The 23,849-nt window shown below is 44.5% G+C and overlaps 1 protein-coding gene across 4 annotated transcripts in view; it reads left to right on the forward strand.

The window, feature by feature from the left end:
• Positions 1 to 23,205, forward strand: part of LOC137095069 (YTH domain-containing family protein 2-like) — a 74,156-nt gene extending 50,951 nt beyond the window's left edge. For 2 of the 4 annotated variants that reach the window (XM_067461280.1, XM_067461278.1), the window contains 2 exons: positions 3,418 to 3,476; positions 22,329 to 23,205. In XM_067461280.1, coding sequence (XP_067317381.1) covers positions 3,418 to 3,476; positions 22,329 to 22,431 — 162 coding nt within the window. In that variant the 3' untranslated portion in view covers positions 22,432 to 23,205. Of the gene's footprint in view, positions 1 to 3,417; positions 3,477 to 14,532; positions 16,064 to 22,328 lie in introns of all 4 variants that reach the window. The other 2 variants (XR_010908779.1, XM_067461279.1) reach the window with 2 other exon arrangements.
• The last annotated feature ends 644 nt before the right edge of the window (positions 23,206 to 23,849 follow it).

Genomic DNA, 23,849 nt, shown 5'->3' on the forward strand with positions numbered 1-23,849 from the left:
CATTTTTTTGTTAATAACTTTGTTTTTGACATATTGATTTTAAATCCTGCAACTGAACCAAACTCTTTTATCTTCTGCATCCATCTTAATATATTTTTACTTGGTTCTTCCATTATCCCAAGTACATCGTCTGCAAAGGCTCTTATTTTGTATTCATATTTACCAACTTTGGATCCCTGTATCATTTGGTCTTCTCTTATTGCCTTCAATAATGGTTCTAATGACATTATAAATATAAGTGGGGACAGGGGACATCCCTGTCTAGTTCCCTTGAGAATATCAAACTCTTCCGTCGTTTGACCATTTATTCTTAGTTTAGCCTTTTGTAAATCATATATCGCTTTTATTGCATTAGTAAATTTATCTCCCATGTCCAGTTCTTGTATTAATATCTTAAAGAAATCCCAATTTAGGTTATCAAAAGCCTTCTCTGCGTCCAAGGCTAGTATGGCAAATTCTTTTTGATGATTCTGTTCATAATATTCTATTAGATCCAATACTAGCCTTATGTTATCCTTCATAAATCTATTTGGTAGAAATCCTGTTTGGTCTTCTTCAATCCAGTTTCTTAAGAAATTTTTTACTCTCTCTGCCAATATGTTCGCCAAAATCTTATAATCCGTATTTAATAAAGAAATTGGTCTGTAATTTTTAATCTCCGTCTCACAGGTTCCTTCTTTATGAATCAGTACTATTTCTGCTTTCGTCCAAGTTTCCAGAATTTTCTGTTCAGTCATCACTTCATTTAATACCTTTTTTAATAAAGGTATCAATTCTTGTTTAAATGTTCTATAAAATCCAGCTGTATATCCATCTGGGCCCGGAGCTTTGTCTGGATCCATCTTTTGAATTGCCTTCTCAATTTCCTCCTCTGATATCTCTTTATTCAATTGATCCCTTGTTTCCTCATCCACTTTCTGAAACTTAAATTTATTTATATAGGCCATTATTTCTTCTTTATACAATCTTTTGAGTATAATTGTTTGTAATATTTCCTGAACTCCTCCATTATTTCTTTATCTGTTGAGATAATTTTATTTTCCACTTTAATCTTCATGATTTGTCTAGATTGTTGTTTTTTTTCGCACTTGTCTGGCTAGCCATTTTCCAGGTTTATTCGCAATTTCAAACGTGTGTTGTTTCAAAAATTTAATTTGATTAGCTTGAGATTCCAATTCCAAATGATTCTTCTTTTGTTTTAATATCTTCAGTTTCTTTTCCAGTTGTGCCTTCTCAGGCTTCTTTTTTAATTCCTTCTCCATATTCATTATATCATTTGTTAAGTCTTTAATTTCTTTATTCCTTTCCCTATTCTTTTTGGAGTTATGTTGAATAAAATGTCCTCTCAGGACTGCTTTCATTGCATCCCATGTTATTTGTGCATTTGTCAGCTTCGTATCATTAATTTCCAAGTAATTTTGAATTATTCTTCTGTAATTAGATCTATCCACTTCTGTTTTTATCAGGTTTTCATTCAGTCTCCATCTTCTAACTCCCTCTCTTTGAAATATAATTAACTCCATTGGGCAATGGTCCGATAGATCTCTAGGGAGGATGAGAGCATCCTGCACTTTTGTCATTAATTTTTTTGTAATCCATATCATGTCAATTCTCGACCAAGACTGATGCCTGTGAGAATAAAATGTATAATCCTTCTTTTCCTCATTTCTTATCCTCCAAATATCTTCCAAGTCCAGCTCTTTTTTTAAGTCCAAAAATTTTTGGGGTAGGGTACTTGTTTCAACCCCCCCCCCCTTTTTCTTTACTTTCGTCCTATCCAATTGAGGTTGCAACACTCCATTAAAGTCTCCAAGCAATAAAAGTTCATCATATTCAGCCTGTTTCAGGTTGTTTTTCAAAAATTCAGCAAAGGATGACTTAGGTCCATTTGGTGCATATATATTACATATCAATAGTTTTGTGTTTCCAATAAGAATTTTAACTGCGAGGCATCTACCTTCTTGATCCTTGAATAGTAATTTCGATACCAAGTTATCTTTTATATATAATACTACTCCTCGTTTTTTCTTTTTAAATGAAGAGTGATACATTTTCCCTAATTTTTTCTCAGCGAGATGGGATATATGCTTATGACATATATGTGTTTCCTGGAGAGCTATTATGTCATGTTTCTGCCTTTTCAACTTGTTAAAGATTTTCTTCCTTTTCTGGGGTGAGTTCAAACCATTAATGTTGTTCAAAAAACATTTTATTTGCCGCTCCATCATGCTACTCATTATTATCTAAGTCCAAACTGCCTATGCCAAGATCCATTTCCGAAATCGCTGTTGCCGTTGCCTCAATTCCAGCTAAGTCTCTTTCCTATGCACTAATTGCCGCAAATTTTCTTTCTCTAGACGACAGTAATTTATATTCTTCTGGTGAAACATACCTTGCCTTCTTACTTCTATTTCCATTTCCATTTCTCGGTGTTGATTGTTTCTTCTCTCCTTTCTCCCCCTTCTCACTTTTTTCTCCGAACGCCTTCTTAAAAGGGATTCCCTTGGACTCAATATGCAAGGCGGCCATCTGGGCGATCCCTTTGACTTTTGTTTCATATTACAGTTTGGAAACTAGGCTTAGGTGTGATACGGCCTTCGGTAGGGCAATCTTGACTTGCCCTCCTTAACCTTGACACTGAGCACTTCAATACCGATGTTGGTGTCATGCCTACAACAATATTGTCACTGCTTTCAATTCTTACATGCTGTTTTTAATGTTATGCTTTACATGCTTTATTGTTTTATTACTTGATGTATATGACGGCTGGGATTAATATGCAGTTCTGACAATCTGCTGCCTACTTGAACGTAGGCTAGACACCGGGATGGTGTCTCTTTGTGTTCATTATGCATACTCAATGTTCTAGATGTTTAAGCTCTGGATTGTTGCTGCTCTTGAGGCTCTTCGTGGCCTCATTACCGTAAATTGACTAACGTTCATTCCCATGCAACCATTATGTCTGTACCCTCATATGAAGGAGTGTGTTTATATTGTGATAGCAGCCATTTTGGCCAAGGAGGATCATGCACTCCTGCGTTAGGGATGTTCTGTCCTCCTTCATGTGGTACTGTTTTTGATACTTCAATAAAATTGTTTAGTCCTTCATAAAGGGGTCGGTTTTCTTCCTGCCTCCGAGACAGCTTGCTAGTCTCCACATGTGTGCGTTCACTGAGACCACAAAGAAAAATGGTAGGTTACATACCTGTGACCATCTTTCTTTGAGTGGTGCTTTGTGAATTCACACAAACCCGCCCAGCCTTCCCTCTAACAAACCATCTTTCTCACTGCCTTGCAATGTAGGAACTGTGGAGTGTGCACGCAGGGTGCCTTTTATGATCTGTCGGGAACTGGGCGGGGTTACCGCCAAAACTTGAAAAGTTTAAACTAGAGAAGTTTCTGTTGGTACCCGTGCAGGCGCAGGCACTCCACATGTGTGAATTCACAGAGCACCACTCAAAGAAAGATAGTCACAGGTATGTAACTTACCATCATTTTTGCTGAAACCTATTTTTTATCTGAATTATAACATTCCTTAATTTGCATATATTGAAACCATGAAATGTTTGTATAGCCTTGAGATAACTCTTTTTGTGTTCTCAGCTGGAGTATTCCCCTTTTAAAGTCAATATTTCTTTATAAGTGGGCCATTTCATCCAGCTCAACATCCTTCTCTGATTGGCCTCCAGTGGGGATAGCCACAATGGGGTTTTAAAGTGAAAGTTTTATATTTTCCCCAAACCTTGATGAGAGACGACCTAATAAAATGATTACTGAATTTTTTCTCCACGATGGCTTTCCCATACGACAAATAGGAATGCCACCCTCTTCCCTAAGTCAAAGCCTTGTAGTCAAAGCCTTAACTTTTGTAAGATTTGACCAGTCCTAGATCCAGGCTAGTTCACAAGCTTCAAAATAAAGTTTGAAGTCTGGGAGGCAAATCCTCCTCTACTTTTGGAATTTATCATAATTATAAATTTTATTCTTAGTTTTTTACCTTTCCATATAAATTTCATTAAATCTTTGTTCCATTCTTTAAATATTTTTATATTTTGAATTATAGGAAGATTTTGGAACAAATAGAGCATTTTAGGAAGAAAGCCAAGGCACCTAATTTTATCACAAAAAACTGGGGAAATTTATGATTAGAGTCTTTGCCAAGGGTGGGAAATGCAGCAGCGACTGGTACATTTCAAAATAAAAATAGACACTAATGAAATTACATTAATTGAGACATCAGCGGGTTAAATGTTTTGAATATTTACATAACACTGTAATGTAAGAAAAGACTGTCCAACTCTAATTAAATCATTATTCTAACCTTTTTCAATGTAAATGTGCTTGCGTATCCTTCCAATAATCACCATAGTTTATTTTAACTACATTTTGGGGGAAATGCTGTGTGTATATGAATAAGGAAAAGTGGGAAAGACTGGTGCCAAGAGGAGAGGAAGATGTGCCCTGTGTGAGAGAGGAGAGGAAGGAGAGCTGGGTTGCTGTGTGGAGAGATGAGGGTCCTGGTAGGAAGGCATGGAGAAGCCCTTCTTTCAGTCCCACTCCTTTCTGCCAAGATCTCCACCAAAGTATAAGCTGAGTGGGGATTTTCAGCCCTAAAAAGGGCTGAAAATTATAGGTTGCTTACTTGTAACCATAGTTTACTGATAGTCACCTGTGAATTTGCACATATGGTATCTCTGCGCCTGTGCAGTACAACTTTCGGAACCTTCTAGAAGATAAAATAGACATTTTAGTCCCCGGCTAGCGCTGCCCACCCCCCTTGAGTATATATAGCCCATGGGTGGGGCTAGCCACCAGTTCTCTTCCGCCACAAAGCAGCCAGAAGGCGGGGCATGACACTCGAGGGGAGGTTGGGCGGAGTATTCACCTGTGCGAATTCACAGGTGACTACTCAGGAAACTACGGTTACAGGTAAGCAACCTATAATTTTCTGTCATAGTCAACTGTGAATACGCACATATGGTAGACTAGCGAGCTATAAATCCTGGCTGGTGGGCGTCATGCCACCGCAGAGAAAAGGACTGCCTTTCCAAAAGAGACACCCCTCTTGGAGGAGACATCCAATTTGTAGTGGGACACAAAGCTAAGCGGCGTGGACCAGGTGGCAGCATGGCAAACTGCGTCCAGCTGCAAGCCACCATGAAAGCCATAGAAGTGGATGACAACTTCGTGGAATGACCCTTCACAGAAGAGAAAAAGATGGCCCTGCCAAAGGCTACACCTTTACAACAGTGGGCATCCACTTTGTTGTGCAAGATGAAGGCATGTGGAATAGGTGAAGCACCTGTTCAACAGAGGTCTTCAGAAGAAAGCCCCTCAGAAGGGCAGTGGAAGTTTCCACAGATCCCGTGGGGTAATCCTGAACCTACCCAGGTGAATTGTAACCATTCAACTGGTAAGCTAGATAAACCATGACATGATCCTAAGACTATTTTGGGGGAGCACCAGAAGGCCACTGGCATCCTCCTTGTACCTTAGAAACAGCCCAGGATATTCAAAAAGAGTCCTGTTGCACTATATAAAAAGGGGCACAGAGTGTAGTGACCAATCCAACAGGGACAATCTCAGAGAAAACTAGGAATGGAAGGCTATCTTAGACAGATAGTTGCATCAATACGTGGCATGATCTTGTTATAGTAAGTCATAATAGGGCTTATCTGCCCAAAGCTCTCTCGAATTACGTGCCAAGATAGCATGGAAAGCTCCTTCATACGACACGGCAAAACAATCGTACCAATAAGCCATTTCCATGAGATGGGACATATCCGTAAGGTCAGGAACCCCAAGTCAAACATAGTTAACCTTAAAGCACTATCTCCAAGCTCAAAGACAGGGTCAAGAGGGCAACAGAACAGTCCCGTTCCTCAGCTCTCAATGAAATGGACTAACAGAGGTCCAAGAACATGACAGGAGAATCCAGCTTCGTTCTAAAACAGGATATGGCCACAAGGGAGCACTCCAAAGAGAAAGGGAGAAGGGCCCGCACCCAGGATAGATGCAACAAATTTTGTTGTCTATTCATTCAGTCGATTACAACGCGTCGTGAAACAGAACCAGAAAAATCAGTGTCGAAACTAGATCAACCTCGCTAGGGAGGCAAAAGGATGAAACCAGGTCCAATTTAAATGACAGAGCTTAGTAGGCTCTTTGGGCTGTCTCTAAGATAGACCTCAGTGTTTGTGTCAAGGGTGGACGGGGCAGCCTCTCTGATCAGCCATATCCCTCAAATTGGGGGCCTCAACCCTCCTGAGGTGTGAGGAGATCTGAGTGACTGGAGAGGTGCATCAGCTCATCCTGGATCATCTCAAGGAGGAAAGAAACATGGCTAACGCAATGAGGATTCAGCCCACATTATCAACTTGCAGTTTGGACACCACCTGATTGCGAAGAGAACCAATAGAGACGCATAGAGGAATGAAGGGAATAGTCAAAGAGGGACACCACCCTTAAATGGCCCCGTGCTTGGTTGTGGGGCTGACTCACACAGAACAAAGGGGATGCACAACTAGATATATCTCCAAATTTCCTCATGGTCTGAAATGGGAGAATGATGCCCTGCCGAGGCAGTCGGCTAACGTATTCATGTTTCCAGGAAGATGTACTGGCACAAGGTGGATCTTATGTCGATGCACCAGTTCCATAGATGAAAGGCAAATGCCAGAAGCGGAGACTGTGTCTCACCTCATTTGCTTTTCAGAATGCGGTGGTGATGTTACCTGTGAGGGCTTGGTCTGACAGTGATGGTTTGAGTAACTTTATGTCCTGTTCAACTAGTGGCTTTTCAAAGGCACTTAATTATGAGGCGGCTTACATCAAGGCCCTTCAAATGTGTATCCCCAACTCCGAAGAAGGAACCCACAATTAGAATTCCAAGGATATTCCATGGTCCAAAGGACAAACTGCACAGATGCTCTTTGATGGATGTGAGGATCATAACCGAGGTAATAAACAAAGAGAAATCATGCCTGCATGGGCCAGAATAGGACTATGCATGAAGTGTTATGGTCGTAGTTAAAGTCATAGGAAAAACCACGTAAACCAGATAAGAGAAACAAGAGACTTCAATTAGTTGCTAGTAGTCAGTTATAGACACACAGATAGCTTTAATGTCACTGAGGTGAATATGGGCTACCATGGCAGCCCTACACTTGGGGAAAGCACAGAAAACAGTTGTGAGACCAAACTGCCATGCATCAATAAAGGACTGGTCCCCTATGATGAAGGAAGGAACCCAATGACAAATGAACATCTCTCAAATCAGTCTTGGCAAACGAAACATGATTAACAACAGGGAAATAATAGTAGAAGGCAATATCATCCAAGGCTTGTGAGAACGGATGTATCAGTTTATGCTTCTTAGGTTTGGGATATCACATTAGCCACCATCCCTATTAGGCAGTCAGAAGTAGCTGAGGAAAGAGCACCAATGGATAACGGTGTTCAACCGGTCTTTCTGTAACAAGGCCTAGGCCTCTCCCCAACAGGTAGAGAAGGCAGGTGATATGAGATGATGGTCCTTAGCACCAGGCCTCTGGGGCTAATCTCTGCCAGACTGAGGCAAAGGTTGGCAGCCTAAATTTAACAACATGGTCTATACAGGAGGTTGTCAAATGAGTGCTCAAAGGAGTGACATGAGAAAGAATACAGTAACCCCAAGTGAAGCACAAGCGGCTAAACAATTTAGAGCAAAAATGGGTTTAATCATTTTTTTCTGTGCACGAGGCAGGGCATGGTAGGCAATGCTGTAAACATTGGAAATGTAGAAAACACTGATGGCACTACTTTGGCAAACAGTGAGGCCAATGCACCATCCCTTTATGGAATACATCACGTGGGACAGCAAAACCGTAAATAGAAGAAGCCAATGATTGAGTGCTGAAGATAGAATCATAGAGTTGGAAGAGACCTCATAGGCCATCCAATCCAATCTCCTGCCAAGAAGCAGGAATATTGCAGCCCTGACAGATGGCCATCCAGGCTCTGTTTGAAAGCTTCCGAAGAAGGAGCCTCCACCACACTCTGAGGCAGAGAGTTCCACTGCTGAACTGCTCTCACAATCAGGAAGTTCTTCCTCATGTTCAAATGGAATCTCTTTTTTCATAGTTTGAAGATATAGCATATCTTGTAGATATAGCATATCTGGATTGAGAAAAAACAGTAGTAATAGTTGGAGATGAGTAAACATATCATCAGTCTAAAATACCCGTGCACTTCACAGGATAATAGAAACAAGAGCAGTTACATATAATTTTATGTGCCAGAATTATCCAATAAAGACAGATATCCTGAGTAAAATCAGTGGCCTGGGAACAATGTCATGTGGCATGGAGGGCATTGTTAAAAGCATTAAGCAGAAAATACTCAGCAGTAACTGCATTTGAACATAATGTGCCTCTTAAGATTAGGCAGAAGAAGAGAAGAGTCACATGCATACATTCAAAGGTAGTCTTACCCTCCTAATAATAGGAGTGGAGAAGAGTGGTCATACTTAAAGGACCATACTGCCTGCAAGCCTTCTCTAAGTAGAAGGGAAAGACAATTGGGCTAAGTCCAGTTGCTAGCCGTAACCAGAGGGAGCCCAATTTATGATATGATGTGTATTAGCACAATGACAATAAAGAGCAACTTTATTTGTATCCTGCCACCATCTTCTTGAAGGGGCTCAGGGCGGCTCAAAAAAGCACTCCAACAATTTTTCAAGTGGCCATTCGTGTGTATGGGCTCTGAAACCATGCAGTGTTGGCCTTCCACATCTATAAGCCCTGCCAGTAACCAAAAGTTGTAGATATGTGGTGCTGCTACTTACCCATGGCCCTGAATCCTTATTAGATTTGTCAACTGATGGGGAAAGATGGGCTGGAGCAATACCGTGAGTGAGGACTCTCCCTAGAAATGCCTCACTGGTGGAGGGAGGGCTGGAGGGAGGACCAAAACTCAATTGCACTACGTTGGAAAGAACACTACCAAAGCCTCCTGAACCGCAGCTCTCCAGATGAGCCCATCTCCAAACAGCACTCAAGGACCATCTACCCACAATACACCCCGAAAATGTTGAGGAACATTGGAACAAACTGAAGACCTTCATCATCCAAGCCTGCAAAGAAACTATTGGATACCAAGCCAAGAAACATCAAGATTGGTTTGACGAAAATGACATCGAGATCCAACAGCTAATTGACAAGAAAAGGAAAGCCTTCCAAACATGGCAGAGAGACATCAACTGTGCTGCTAAGAAAAAGAGCTACGCCAGTGCAAAAGCTGAGGTCCAAAGAAGGACAAGAGAACTCAAGAACATCTGGTGGACAAAGAAGGCTGAAGAAATCCAACACCTGGCAGATACCCATGATGCTCAGGGGTTTTTTTCAAAGCCACAAAGGTCATCTTGTGAAGGAAACCGTTTTAATGCCACCGAATGCCACCGAATGTGAAGAAGTTGTTAAACTGCTGCCACCAATTGTGAAGATGCGCGTGGTAAAACACCCACTGCCACCTAATCTATGAGGGAAGCCGGGCAACGATCAATATCAGCCTAGGAACTATTTTATAAAGGGACTGTTAATGACAGAAGATTTTATTCAGTGGATAGCGTAGCGTTTACTGTCTCTGGCTGACTTCACTATTGCAGGCTGTTCAACTTAGAAGAAATTGTATCAGGCAAGGCTTGAGGAAACAGTAACAAGTTTATTTTAACAGCAGTATAATAAGTTTAACTGTTTCTTCACAAGAGGCACAAATCTTGATGGTTACAATAGTAATGTTTCATGAGTAATCTCAGGCATAGTCTTCAAGAAGTTTCTTTAAGCAGATGTAACCCTTCTGGACAACTGCCCTAATATAACAAATAAGCTAAAAGGCTTATTTTAACAGAATTCCCTATAGCATACTGGCTACAGACACATTCCCTTAATCTCCAACCCAAAGACCCAGTCCTCTCAGCCCTCACTGGCGTACTGGCTGGCTTTTTTTAAAACAGCTGCTCCGCCCCTGTTGCTATGGCAACTCAGCCACCATCTCCCACAAAACATAATCTCCCATACTTACCATCCCTAAACCACTGTCCAAACTACACATAATCAAAGAAATAAAATTTACACATCGTCACACATCTATGGACCAAGACACCATGGCATATTTATTTATTTATTTATTTACAGTTCTTATATTCCGCCCTTCTCACCCCGCAGGGGACTCAGGGCGGATTACAATAAACACATATATGGCAAACATTCAATGCCAGTTTGACAAACAACATTTAACAGACAAAGGCTATTTAACTATTTTTCTGGCCGCCAGGGGAGCTGCTGCTTTTCATCGTCCATCAACGACACCAATGAAGTTCTTCCGCATTCCACATTCCCCGGAGTCTTCTTTCTTTATGGCCTCATAAATTAGTTAAATTTAGCCTCCCACACAAGGTGGTGCCTTATTTTCCTACAGCCTCTACGCTCATCAGACGGAACCAAACTCCTGAAGGACCAAAAGTCAATTGCACTATGTTGGAAAGAACACTACCAAAGCCTCCTAAACCGCAGCTCCAATGTGGCTGAAGAGGTCCTCTCACAAATCTCGCAACAACAAACCAGGGATGAGCTTGCAGCACTGCCTTGTTTGGAAGAAGTCAGCAATGCCATCAGCCAACAAAAGAATAACAAAGCCAGCAGACTGGATGGGATCCCTGCTGAAATGTTTAAAGAGGGAGGACCTGAGCTAACACACCAACTCTACCAGCTCATATAAAAAGTGTGGGTGACCGAGAAAATCCCAGCAGACTTCAAGGATGCCACCATCATCACCCTCTTCAAAAAAGGGGAAAAAACAGACTGCGGAAACTATCGAGGTATCTCCCTTCTAACCTCCGCTGGGAAAATCCTCGCAAGAATCCTTGCAAACCGCCTTCTGCCCCTCTCAGAAGACACCCTCCCAGAATCCCAGAACGGCTTCCGCCCCTCCAGAGGAACCGTGGACATGATCTTCACTGCACGATAGCTCCAAGAAAAATGCAGAGAACAAAATCAACCTCTGTACATGGCATTCATCGACCTTGCAAAGGCATTCGACAGTGAATCGCAGTGCTCTCTGGATCATCCTCCAAAAAATCGGGTGCCCAAGCAAATTTGTGAACATCCTGCGGCTCCTCCATGATGACATGATGGCAACAGTCTTGGATAGCAATGGCTCCCAAAGTGGCCCATTTAAGGTGGAATCGGGTGTCAAACAGGGATGTGTTATTGCCCCAACTTTATTCTCCATCTTCATTGCTATGATACTTCACCTTGTTGACGGGAAGCTTCCCACCGAAGTGGAAATCATCTATCGGACAGATGGCAAGCTGTTTAACCTCAGCAGACTGAAAGCCAAAACCAAAGTTACAACAACATCTGTTATAGAACCGCAGTATGCTGATGACAATGTCATCTGTGCGCATACAGAAGATCTACAAGCCACTCTAAACACCTTCGCAGAAGCATACATGAAACTTGGCCTGTCACTGAACATCGAGAAAACCAAAGTGCTGTTCCAGCAGTCACCAGCCATCCCCTCCCCAATGCCAGAGATACAGCTTAATGGTGTAGCATTAGAAAATGTTGACCATTTCCACTACTTTGGCAACCACCTCTCCACCAAAGTCAACATCGACACCGAAATACAACACCGCCTGAGCTCTGGAAGTGCAGCATTTTCCCGAATGAAGCAGAGAGTGTTTGAGGACCGGGACATCCGTAGGGATACCAAGGTGCTTGTCTATAAAGCTATTGTCCTCCCAACCCTGCTATATGCCTGTGAGACGTGGACTGTCTACAGATGTCACATGCAACTCCTGGAACGATTCTATCAGCGCTGCCTCCGGAAAATCTGCAAATCTCCTGGGAAGACAAGCGGACAAACGTCAGTATGCTGGAAGAAGCAAACACCACCAGCATTGAAGCGATGGTCCTCCAACATCAACTCCGCTGGGCCAGCCACATTGTCTGGATGCCTGACCACCGTCTCCCAAAGCAGTTGCTCTACTCTGAACTTAAGAACGGAAAATGGAATGTTGGTGGACAGGAAAAGAGATTTAAAGATGGGCTCAAAGCCAACCTTAAAAACTCTGGCATAGACACTAAGAACTAGGAAGCCCTGGCCCTTGAGCTCTCCAGCTAGAGATCAGCTATGACCAGCAGTGCTGCAGAATTCAAGGAGGCACGAGTAGAGGGTGAAGGAGAGAAATGTGCCAGGAGGAAGGCGCGTCAAGCCAACCCCGACCGGGACCGCCTTCCACCTGGAAACCAATGCCCACACTGCGGAAGAAGATGCAAAGCAAGAATAGGGCTCCACAGCCACATGCGGACCCACAAGGAAACCCATAATGGAAGACCATCTTACTCATCCAACGAGGGATCGTCTAAGTAAGTAAATAAGTAAGTAAGGAGGGAGGGCTGTCAAAATGGAGCACAGGCCGATGGCAGGGCTGATACCGAACCCTGGTGGCAAGATGCTTCTCCCTTCAAGAATTTCAGCACCAGTATCTGGCAGGAGAGGGATCAGAAGCCGGGATCGAGAGCTCAGTGGCAACAGGAAGGCCAAGATTGGCGCACTCCGCTCTCTTAAGTGGTGCAATGGATGCAGCGCTAGTAAAATGCAGGGGCTCAAGCCCTCCCCTCCGAGAGAGGCAGAAGAGGCAGAAGAGCCGAGGGAGGACGTGGCTGGGCCTGTGTTCCTCCCTGCTGCAAAACAGTTCGTTTCTCATTCCTTCTTCCAAAGGTAGGCAGAGCAGCTGAGGGGGAGGGGCCTGCGTTTCTCCCTCAAGCATGAAGACTGATGCCTTCTCCAGATGAAGATAAAAGGAGCTGAGGGAAGAAGGAGCTGAGGCCCTGCGTTCCTCCCTCACACATGAGAGCTCATGCCCGCCCCCCAGAGGGAGGCAGAGGAGCCAAGAAATTATCTGTGCCATAAATTAAATCATCAGTAGAGAGCTCCAGCCAGGCAACGTGAGGCTCCATACCTTGAGAGGAAGGCTCTGGCCCCATGGAATCGGCGTCGCTTTGCACACACACCCAAAGGCTGATGCTAGAGCGCTCCCAGTTCTCTGCCTTGCTTGAAACCTGGCAGAAATTGAACCTTTGCATGCTGGTGCGCTCCCTGCCCTGAGAGACAGGCTCGGGCCCGATGGCCGGCATCTGGGCGCTCCCTGACTGAGGAGGCCGCCATTAACCACCTCCACCAAGAGCTCCTGTACTGAGTTCGGAGGGGTTCTATACAAGGGGCCGGCGACAGATATGGCCTGAAGGCGGAGGCAGGTCCAATAGAGGTGCATCCATCACGGATCCATCCTTGACGGCCTTGGGAGGTGCCGGTATGCAGGATGCCGATATGGAGGAGGTTCCCGTCTCCTCCCGAGGTGGAGTAGGGATCACCACGGCCAAATCCTGCGCATGTGCAGTTTGTGCATTAGGCACTTCCATCAGCTCTGTGAGCTGCACCTCAACACCCAGCAGAGGGGCCTCAAACTCTCCCTGCAGAGCAGGAGAGGGTTGCAAAATGGCTGGCGGAGTTGAAGAAGAGGTTTTTCCTGCCCTTTTCACAGGGCTTAACCGCTGATGCAAAGACCGGGTGCCATCTTGGCAGTCTTTAATCTAGGCCTTCTTAAGCTTCTTTTTAGTCAGCTCAAGCGGTTTTGCGACCAGAAAAGGTAAGTTTAGGGCCCCCGACGAGCCTTTCACACTAGAGAGGTGCTGAGGGGGTGCAGATGGTAGCAGCGCCCGCTCATATAAGGCCACTTTAAGCCTCAATTCCCTGCTGATGTCACCAAATGCCCTCTCCCAAACAACGGAGACACAGAGAATTGCCATAATTGTCAGAAAAGTTGTTTGGGCAGTTCGCACAGCGCTTAAACACAGTGGTAGCCGACATACTATGCAAAGGAAAAGGGGCAAATACTTACTCTGGATTCTCTAATACTGACCTGGACTAAGTCAGAGTTTAGGGTAAATCAGCCAGTCCAAGTCAAGGAAGGAGAAGGCTCAAGAAAAAAATAAGAGGGCAGTCCAATAAAGAAAAATGAAGAACTAGTCAGAGGAAGGTTCTCCAGCTGCTGCGAAAAGCACGGAAAAAAGAGAACTGGTGGCTAGCCCTGCCCATGGGCTATATATACTTGAGGGGGGTGGGCGGGGCTAGCCAGGGACTAAAATGTCTAATTTTATCTTCTAGACGGTTCTGATATCTGTACTGCGCAGGTGCAGAGATACCATATGTGCGTATTCACAGTTGACTACATGTCAGGATGTGGCCTTTGAGTTAAGCCAACATAGCTGGATCCTCCTTTCCTCGAAGACTCCTTCCTGACATCAAAGTAAATTATGATTTGATAAGGGGGGCCATCTGGCAGAAGGGAATGCTTTGTTCCTGGGAGAAAGGAATTTTAGCCACAAAATGTGATAAGAGGGGGAGGAAGGAGGGGAAAACTTAAGGGACATATTGCTGGCTGTTTGGCGGGAAAACTCTCAGATCTTTCTTCTTCCTCATCCTGTTCAGACTGAATAATAAACCCGTATTCAAGAAGTTACTCTTGTGAGCGTGGTTTTGTTCTGAGATCTGGCGGGAGCTGACATAAAGAAAGATCTCACAAAATTCTTGCTCGCACCGTGAGGAAGCATCTATCCGGTGAGCGCGCTATGTCGGACAATGGGTTGGCCATGGGAGCCGAGGCAGCTCGAACGCCACCCCGACGGCAGGGCTTGAAGAAGACCCATACCTCCGGGAGGAGTTACTGGAAGAGAGGCACACTGTCGCATGGCCGCTGATGACATCCACGCAGATGCCCCCCCCCCCCAGAAGGACATAACGGTGAGGCGAAAGTTGCCCATGTCCAAGGGAGTGGAGACGCTCGGAGAGCCCTCTTCGGAAAATCGGTGGCTCGAGAAGGTAGACGCAATGGAGCACATGTTGCAAACTTTCTCCTTCCAACTGGGGGAATGCAGAAGGAGGTTGCAGAATCGTGGAAAGCTGCTGTAGAGGAGAGAGAGCAAAGGCGCTCGCACACGCAAGGGACTGCCTATCGGCCGTCGGCCCGAGTAGGATTTGCAGGAGAAGGAGACTACCTGCACCCTCCAGGTACGTCGTCGTTTACCACGGGGCTGCTGGGGAGAAGCTAGATGCCGGTTGGCTCTGGGAGAGGGGAGCTGCATGTTAAGTTTAACGGCGACCCAAAGCAGGTGTCTTACTTCATCACTAATGTGAGACACCTTATGGAAGATTACGGGGGTTCCTTCCCCTCAGAGGGAGCCATGATCTATGCGGTGGGGGCAACCTGAAGGAAGCGGCAGCTGACTGGTTGATGCAGATGTATGACACCCGAGCGCTCGAGCTGAGAAGATTAAATGACTTCCTCCGAACACTCCATGAGAGATTCCAAGATCCCTTAGCCGAAGAAAAAGCCAAGGGGCAGTTAAAAAGGATCTACCAGGGAAATAAGACGGTATCTGAATATGCCCTGGAGTTTAAGGCGGAAGCTGGCTGGATCAGGGACTGGTCTGAGACAACCAAGCTGGAATACTTCCCAGCCGGGCTGCGAACAGACGTGCTGGAGTGGACGATGCATTGGGGCAACCCCGACAATTTAGATGACTGGATCATACTGGCCAGAAGGGTCGAATGCGACAAGGAACAAATGCTATGACATGATCAGGAAGGAGGCAGAACTAGGCACCCGGCGGCAGGCCAACCTGGGGGAATAAGGCGCCCCTCCCCGAGAGGGAGATCCACAAGCTGCGAGAGGAAGGGGAGGCGAGGAGCCTGTTTCACCTACGGTCTCGAAGGACATCGAGCAGCCGAATGTCCCAGAGGGTCCAACGCTCCTAAGGTCAACAAGCCCCTTCCCCAAAAGTCAACACCGGGTCCTAAGGTGGCCAAAGAAAAGCCTCCTCAGCCTTGGAGACGGCTTTGGCCCCAAACCCGCTCCCAGCTGGAGATCGAGCTGGAGGAGGAAAAAGTCGAAAATTGGCAGTTGGGAAACGGCCCGGATCTGCTTTGAACGCCCTTCGGCTAATCGAAGTCCCCCAGGACGGTGAGTCAAAGAAGCTCAATTGTGGTGTTGTTAAAATAGCAGTGACTTTGTTAAACCCTGAATTAGGACTGAGGGTAGAGACTGATGCCATGTTAGACTGTGGGTGTACCCGGTGTTTGATCACATCAGGGCTAACTGCTCAATTGAGAATAAAACCCCAAACCCTGAGGTTTCCTGTTGTTTTCTCCCAGCTAGATGGGTCCCCTGCCAACGGAGGCCCCGTGAGGGAAAAGAACAGGCTACTTACATATGGAAATGGGGACTCATAAAGAAACTCTACAATTTGTGATATCCTTGATGGCACACCAGCCCATCATATTGGGGATCCCCTGGTTAAGATGGCAAAACCCCCAAATTAACTGGGCAAGAGAGGATGTTTATCTTCCCGAATGGAAGCTGTAAATTTGAGGACCCCTCGCAGATAGGCTAAGAAGCTAAGGCCAGAGGGACATTTGCTAAGGCTTCCCCTGAAGTGCCACTAAAAGACATCCCAAGTGTATATATACCATGAATGGGCTGAGGTCTTTAGTGAAAAGGAATGTAACCAACTGCCTCCCCACCAGAATACAGACTGCCATTGAATTAGAGCCAAGCCCGAAATTGTATGCCATGTCGGAACCTGAGAAAAAAGCCCTCAGGGAGTTTATTGACAAGAACCTGGAGAGAGGATTCATAGAGCCATCAAGCTCACCATTGCTGCACCTGTATTGTTATGACCCAAAGCAGATGGGTCGCTGAGGGTGTGTGTGGATTACAGGGGCTTAAATGACATTTGCACATCAAATAAATACCCCCTCCCTCTCATGACTGATATTTTAGCTCAACTGGGAAGGGCCCAGATTTTCACTAAACTTGATATCAGGGAAGCCTTCTATAGACTTCGTGTGAAAGAGGAAGATTGCTGGAAAACGGCTTTCAATTGCCATCTCGGGCACTTCCAATTTAGGGTCTGTCCTATGGAGCTAAAAGGATCCCCCGGGGTATTCATGCAACTCATCAATGAAATTTTTCATGAACTATTATACAAAGGGGTAATGATCTATCTAGATGATGTGCTGATATATTCTAATTCCCTAGCTGGCCACATTAAAACTACCCAAAAGGTGCTCCAGATATTAAGAGAAAACCAGCTATACATCAAACTTTTCAAATGTGAGTTCCACTGAACTGAAGTCAACTACCTGGGATTCCGTATATCCACTAGGGGACTGGCTGTGGATCCTGCTAAAGTGCAAGATGTGTTAGCATGGGAGCCGCCACAGACCAGAAAGCAACTTCAAGGGTTCCTGGGGTTTGCTAATTTTTACAGGCAGTTCATTAAAGACTTTGCAAGAGTGGCCCTCCCCTTGACCGAATTGCTAAAAACCAAAGGAAAGGGGGAGACAAAAAAGAACCCCTGGAGCTACATTGCAGTGGTCCCGAGTGTCAAAAGGCTTTTGACTAGCCAGCCCATCCTTGTCCACGCTCAATTGGATAAGCCCTTTGTGGTATAATGTGATGCATCAGAAGCCGCGTATGGGGCTGTGCTACTACAATCAGATGAGGAGGGTCATCTAAAACCATGCACTTATTTGTCAAAAAAGTTCTCAGACTGAGAAACGCTGGCACATATGGGAGAAGGAGTCGTATGCTGTTCGGGCGGTGTTAGCACACTGGTGCCATTTCATAGAGGGAACTACAACTCCCTTTGAGGTGTGGACTGACCACAAAAATCTGCAAGCCCTACAAACTCCACAGAGACTGAATGCCAAACAGCTAAGGTGGGCTCAGTTCTTTCAGAGGTTCAATTTCACCCTTAAATTTGTCCCAGGAAGGGACAAGCAGTTGGCTGATGCTCTCTCACGCATGCCTGCTGCAGACTATTCGGCGCCCGAAGAAGTGGGGACCATTTTCTCCAAACAGCAACTGGGATTGGTAGTACAGACAAGGGCCAAGCTTAAGGAGTGGCCGCCCCCCGCAGGCCAGCCGCCCAAACTGCTGGAGGAGTTGAGAAAGGTGGCCGAGGGGGATGACTGGCTTGAGTCACATCAAAGCGACCTAATACAAAATGAGGGGATCTGGACTTATGGGACTAAATATTATGTGCCCGCAACCATGCAGAAAGAAATACTGAGAATGGGCCATGACTCTAAGTTGGCAAGACACTTTGGCTTCACTAAAACTCTTAAGCTATTAGCTCGCCAATTCTGGTGGCCCTCATTGCACAAAGATGTAAAAGAATATTTGCAAGAGTGCTCCACTTGTGCCAAACAAAAAGTGGGCAAGCCCTCGGGATTGTTACAATCGGTAGCAAACCCTACATACCCTTGGACTGAAATAGCCATGGGCTTTGTGGTGGAATTACCTGATAGTAATGGATACAATACTATTTGGACAATAATAGACCTGTTCTCCAAACAGGCACACTTTGTACCTCTCAAAAAACTCCCCTCAGCTCCAGAACTGGCAAAATTATCCATGCACCATGTTTTCAGGCTGCACGGGTGTCCACAGAGGATAATAACAGACAGGGGCTCTCAATTCACGTCCCAGTTTTAGAAATCCTTTCTGGGCGTGTTGGGGATGGAAAGGGGACTGAGCGTGGATTTCCACCGGGAGACCGATGGGGCAACAGAAAGAATTCAAAAAACCCTGCAACAGTTCCTGAGGTGTTACTCCACATATCAACAGGACCAATGGGCCCCCCTCCTGGATGTAGCTGAATATTGCTATAATAATAGTGATCATGCATCCACCGGAACTTCCCCTTTCAAGGTAGTGGGAGGGTAGAGACTTCCCTCACTTCCCAGGGCTTACTCCACCGTGGCCGGGGGATGCTGCCCTTAACGAGTGGGGTGAAAGGATTGCGGCTTCTTGGCCCCAGATTAAAGAAGCACTTGACCTGGTTAAAAAGGATTACAAAAAATTCACAAACAAGAAGGGTGCAGTTCAACCTGTCCTTAAAGTGGGGGACCTTGTCTATTTGTCTACCAAATACCTGAGGTCGACACAGCCATCACGGAAGTTGGCGGCCCGTTTTGTCGGACCGTTTCCGGTCCAGGAAGTGTTAAACCCAGTGGCAGTGCGACTAGATTTGCCCCACACCTGGAGGAAGTGTTCCATGTCAGTTTGTTAAAGAAGGCATGTTCTTCACACAAATGGACTGAACCAGACTCTCAGCCCGTTCCCATTATGGTGGGAGCACACACACACTTTGAGATCAGATACATTTTGGACTCAAAAAAGTCTCATGGGAAACTCTATTATTTGGTGCAATGGTCCTCCCGAGCTTTCCACCCTGAGTGGGTGTTAGAAGAACACATTAAGGCGCCCCGATTGCGCAAGAGATTCCATGACTCTTCCCCATTAGCCTGCTCTGTGATGTCTATTCTCATGGTTTTTTTTCTTTTCTCTCCTGCAGGGTCCTTCGGGGATCTTTCAAGGGGGGGGGAGTTATGTCAGGATGTGGCCTTTGAGTTAAGCCAACATAGCTGGATCCCCCTTTCCTCGAAAACTCCTTCCTGACATCAAAGTGAATTATGATTTGATAAGGGGGGCCATCTGGCAGAAGGGAATGCTTTGTTCCTGGGAGAAAGGAATGTTAGCCACAACTTGTGATAAGAGGGGGAGGAAGGAGGGGGAAACTGGAGGGAAATATTGCTGGCTGTTTGGTGGGAAAAGTCTCAGATCTTTCTTCTTCCTCATCCTGTTCAGACTGAATAATAAACCCGTATTCAAGAAGTTACTCTTGTGAGCGTGGTTTTGTTCTGAGATCTGGCAGGAGCTGACACTACGACAGGAAAACTAGGCTTATGCTTGAGTATATACAGTAACTTCTAAAAGTGTATTACTAGAGCTGTCGGGCCACCACCGAAAAGGTCTTCTCTCGTTCCCACCAATCACACTTGTTACAGTGGTGGGACTGAGAGAAGGGCATCTCCTGATGATCTCAGAACTCGTGTGGGTTTGTAAGAGGAGATGCGGTCCCTCAAGTAGGCTGGGCTTGAACCATTTAGGGTTTTATAGGCTAAAACGAACACCTTGAATCACGCCTGGAAACAAACTGGAAGCCAGTGTAGCTGCTTCAGGAGTGGGGTAGTTCTTTCTCTATATACTGCCCCTGTAAACAGTCTAACCACTTACCTTTGGACCAGTTGAAGCTTTATCCCAGTAATCGTTTAATTTTGAAAACCAAAAGTTGTGCTTAAATCAATGGATGCTGTAAAAGCTGGACATCTCCAGTTGCATATTTCACTACAAATATGAAATAGGATAAAATAATAGAAGATTCAGTTTTTTAAGTCTGTCTGTTTTTACACTAATATGTGATTTCTGCTGTGTAATTTTCTTTGAAAGGAATCGTATTTTGCATTAAATTCTCTGGCATATCAGTGGGTAGCTTTGGGTCATGTGAGAGGCCATATTCAGGCATCAGGAACTACTTGGGGACTGCTTCCTTTTAAACTTTTTCATTTCTTGTTTTTTGAAAACCCAAGAGTATTGAAGGAACTAGCGGAAGTCATTTCGGAACCATTGGCAATCATCTTTGAGAGTTCTTGGAGAACTGGAGAAGTTCCAGCAGATTGGAGGAGGGCCAATGTGGTCCCAATCTTCAAGAAGGGAAAAAAGGATGACCCAAACAACTACCGTCCGGTCAGCCTCATGTTGATACCAGGCAAAATTCTGGAAAAACTATTAAGGAAGTGGTCTGCAAACACTTAGAAACAAATACTGTCATCGCTAATAGTCAACATGGATTTATCAAAAACAAGTCATGCCAGACTAATCTTATCTCTTTTTTTGATAGAGTTACAAGCTGGGTAGATGCGGGGAATGCCGTAGATGTAGTGTACCTGGATTTCAGTAAGGCCTTCGACAAAGTCCCTCATGACCTTCTGGCAAGGAAACTAGTCCAATGTGGGCTAGGCAAAACTACGGTGAGGTGGATCTGTCATTGGTTAAATGGATGAACCCAGAGGGTGCTCACTAATGCTTCCTCTTCATCTTGAAAAGAAGTGACGAGCGGAGTGCCGCAGGGTTCTGTCCTGGGACCGGTCTTGTTCAACATCTTTATTAATGACTTAGATGAAGGGTTAGAAGGCAGGATCATCAAGTTTGCAGACGACACCGAATTGGGAGGGATAACCAATATTCCAGAGGGGAGGAGCAGGATTCAAAACGATCTTGATAGATTAGAGAGAAGTGCCAAAACTAAAAAATGAAGTTCAACAGGGACAAATGTAAGATACTCCACTTAGGCAGAAAAAATGAAATGCAAAGATACAGAATGGGGGACATCTGGCTCGAGAGCAGTATGTGTGAAAAAGATCTTGGAGTTCTCATGGACAACAACAATGAGCCGACAATGTGATGTGGCGGCAAAAAAGCCAATAGGATTTTGGCCTGCATCAATAGGAGCATAGAGTCTAGATCTAGGGAAGTAATGCTACCCCTCTATTCCGCTTTGGTTAGATCACACCTGGAATATTGTGTCCAATTCTGGACACCACAATTCAAGAGAGATATTGACAAGCTGGAATGTGTCCAGAGGAGGGCGACTAAAATGATCAAGGGTCTGGAGAACAAGCCCTATGAGGAGTGGCTTAAGGAGCTGGGCATGTTTAGCCTGAAGAAGAGAAGGCTGAGAGGAGATATGATAGCCATGTATAAATATGTGAGATGAAGCCACAGGGAGGAGGGAGCAAGCTTGTTTTCTGCTTCCTTGGAGACTAGGACGCAGAACAATGGCTTCAAACTACAAGAGAGGAGATTCTATCTGAACATGAGGAAGAACTTCCTGACTGTGAGAGCCATTCAGCAGTGGAACTCTCTGCCTCGGGGTGTGGTGGAGGCTCCTTCTTTGGAAGCTTTTAAACAGGCTAGATGGCCATCTGTCAGGGGTGATTTGAATGCAATATTCCTGCTTCTTGGCAGAGGGTTGGACTGGATGGCCCATGAGGTCTCTTCCAACTCTTTGATTCTATGATTCTAAGAGTTGTGTTTGCATGACCAAAGTACATGCAAACACAAGTGGAAGTTTTTATGTTAAGATGTTTTGCTGAGACAATAACCCAAACTGTCTTACTTAGAGCTTACTCAAATACCTATGGGATATTTACACACACACACACACACACACACACACATATATGGGATATTAAAAATTCAGTTTGTCTAAATGTCATGTAAAGATTTGATTCCTTTAAAGTGGCCTATTTTTTAAATAAAAAATATATAATTCAAAGCTTTATATTAACACTTCGTTTTTCCTTTCTCTTGTGTATAGGAGCGCCAAGGCCGTGTCAAATAACAACTGGATCTTTCCTCCGAAACTGCAGCAGAGGTGTTGCGTATTGGATATCTTTCAGAAAGGAAAACATATACAATAGAGAATTAGGACTTATTTCATTGACTTCATTTAAACGCTTACAAACTTAACTGTTTAAGAAATGTACTGGAATTTCACAAGAGACATAGGGACTTAAAAACAAAAACAGCCCTTCTAGGTAGAGTAGAGGTGAAAACTGTCCCCTTCTTTTGGCTTTGGATGTGATTTTGGAGCATAAAGTTTGTTTTTGTTCCCTCCCTTGTCCTTTTTACTATATAATTGGATTTTGAAGTCCACCAGTGGCATATGCCTTTTTCTCTAATTTTTAAAAGCTGCTGCTTTCGTTTATTCCTGGCCTTCTGAATCCCTCTTCCCGTTGTTTTTTTTTTTTTAAATTGCACTTGGAATACCGAGTTGTGACTTTCTTTTGGACCTTTTCCATGGAAAGTGGAATGGATGACTTTTTTCCATGGACTAGAAGAGGAAGTTTATGAAAAACTTGAGGGTTTTTTATGCTTAGAAGATCTGAATGGAATGTGTCTACAAGGTTGTCTCTGATGGGTGGTTCCTTTTCTCTCTCAAAAGTCAAATACAAAAAGTGCTAAGAAATGTTCTGTTCTTGCGCGTTATATGGATTACAGATTAAGTCTGGCTTGATTTGATTTGGCTAAGAACATGTAAAAACATGTTTGTTTACAGGAAAATTAATTTTGGAAAAAATATTGTAATGTGTAGTGAATGTTCCTTCAGTTTTCTTGTTAAGCCAATGAGGAATGGGCACTGCCTTTCTTTCACCATTAATCACTTCTCAATAATAAACGTGAGATCCTATTGAGCATCTCTACTTGACACCTTAGTTTTTAATGTGCAGGCTTCTGCTTCACTTGCTTGGACACATTTACGCAGAAGCCGCACATGAGGAATACATTTAGGTATTCATTTGTTTATTTACAGTATTTATATTCTGCCATTCTCACCCCGAAGGGGACTCTGGGTGGATCACAATGCACTCATACATGGCAAACATTCAATGCTGTTTTCTAGACATACATACATACAGACAGAGGTATTTTTGGCATTTCTACTTCGGTGCCTGGAAGCTCAATTCTGGCCCCAAAGGGGAGCTGTCACTTTATCCATTTTGACACCGAGTGATTTTCATCGTATTTCCTACTTGCTCTTTGGCTGCTGGGATTTTTATGATGTCGTAAAATCCCACTCTGTGTTTAAGTGGTCCCTGATTTCTCTATTCACAACTCAGCTGTTTTCGAACTGCTTAGGTATGTAGTAAGCTAGGCTAAACAGTTGGGTGCTCAATCCGACTTGGGCTTTGAACCTGTCACCTTCTAGTTGGCTGTCATCTATTGCATCTGGTGAACCTGCTGTATAATGAACTGGAATGAGCCTTTCATACCTCTGATCCATTTGGTCTAGTCTTTTTTTATTTTAATACCTAGCATTGTTGGAAACAGTTGAATA

The sequence above is a fragment of the Anolis sagrei genome, chromosome Y (assembly GCF_037176765.1).
Source record: "Anolis sagrei isolate rAnoSag1 chromosome Y, rAnoSag1.mat, whole genome shotgun sequence".
In the NCBI taxonomy this organism is placed as follows: domain Eukaryota; kingdom Metazoa; phylum Chordata; class Lepidosauria; order Squamata; family Dactyloidae; genus Anolis; species Anolis sagrei.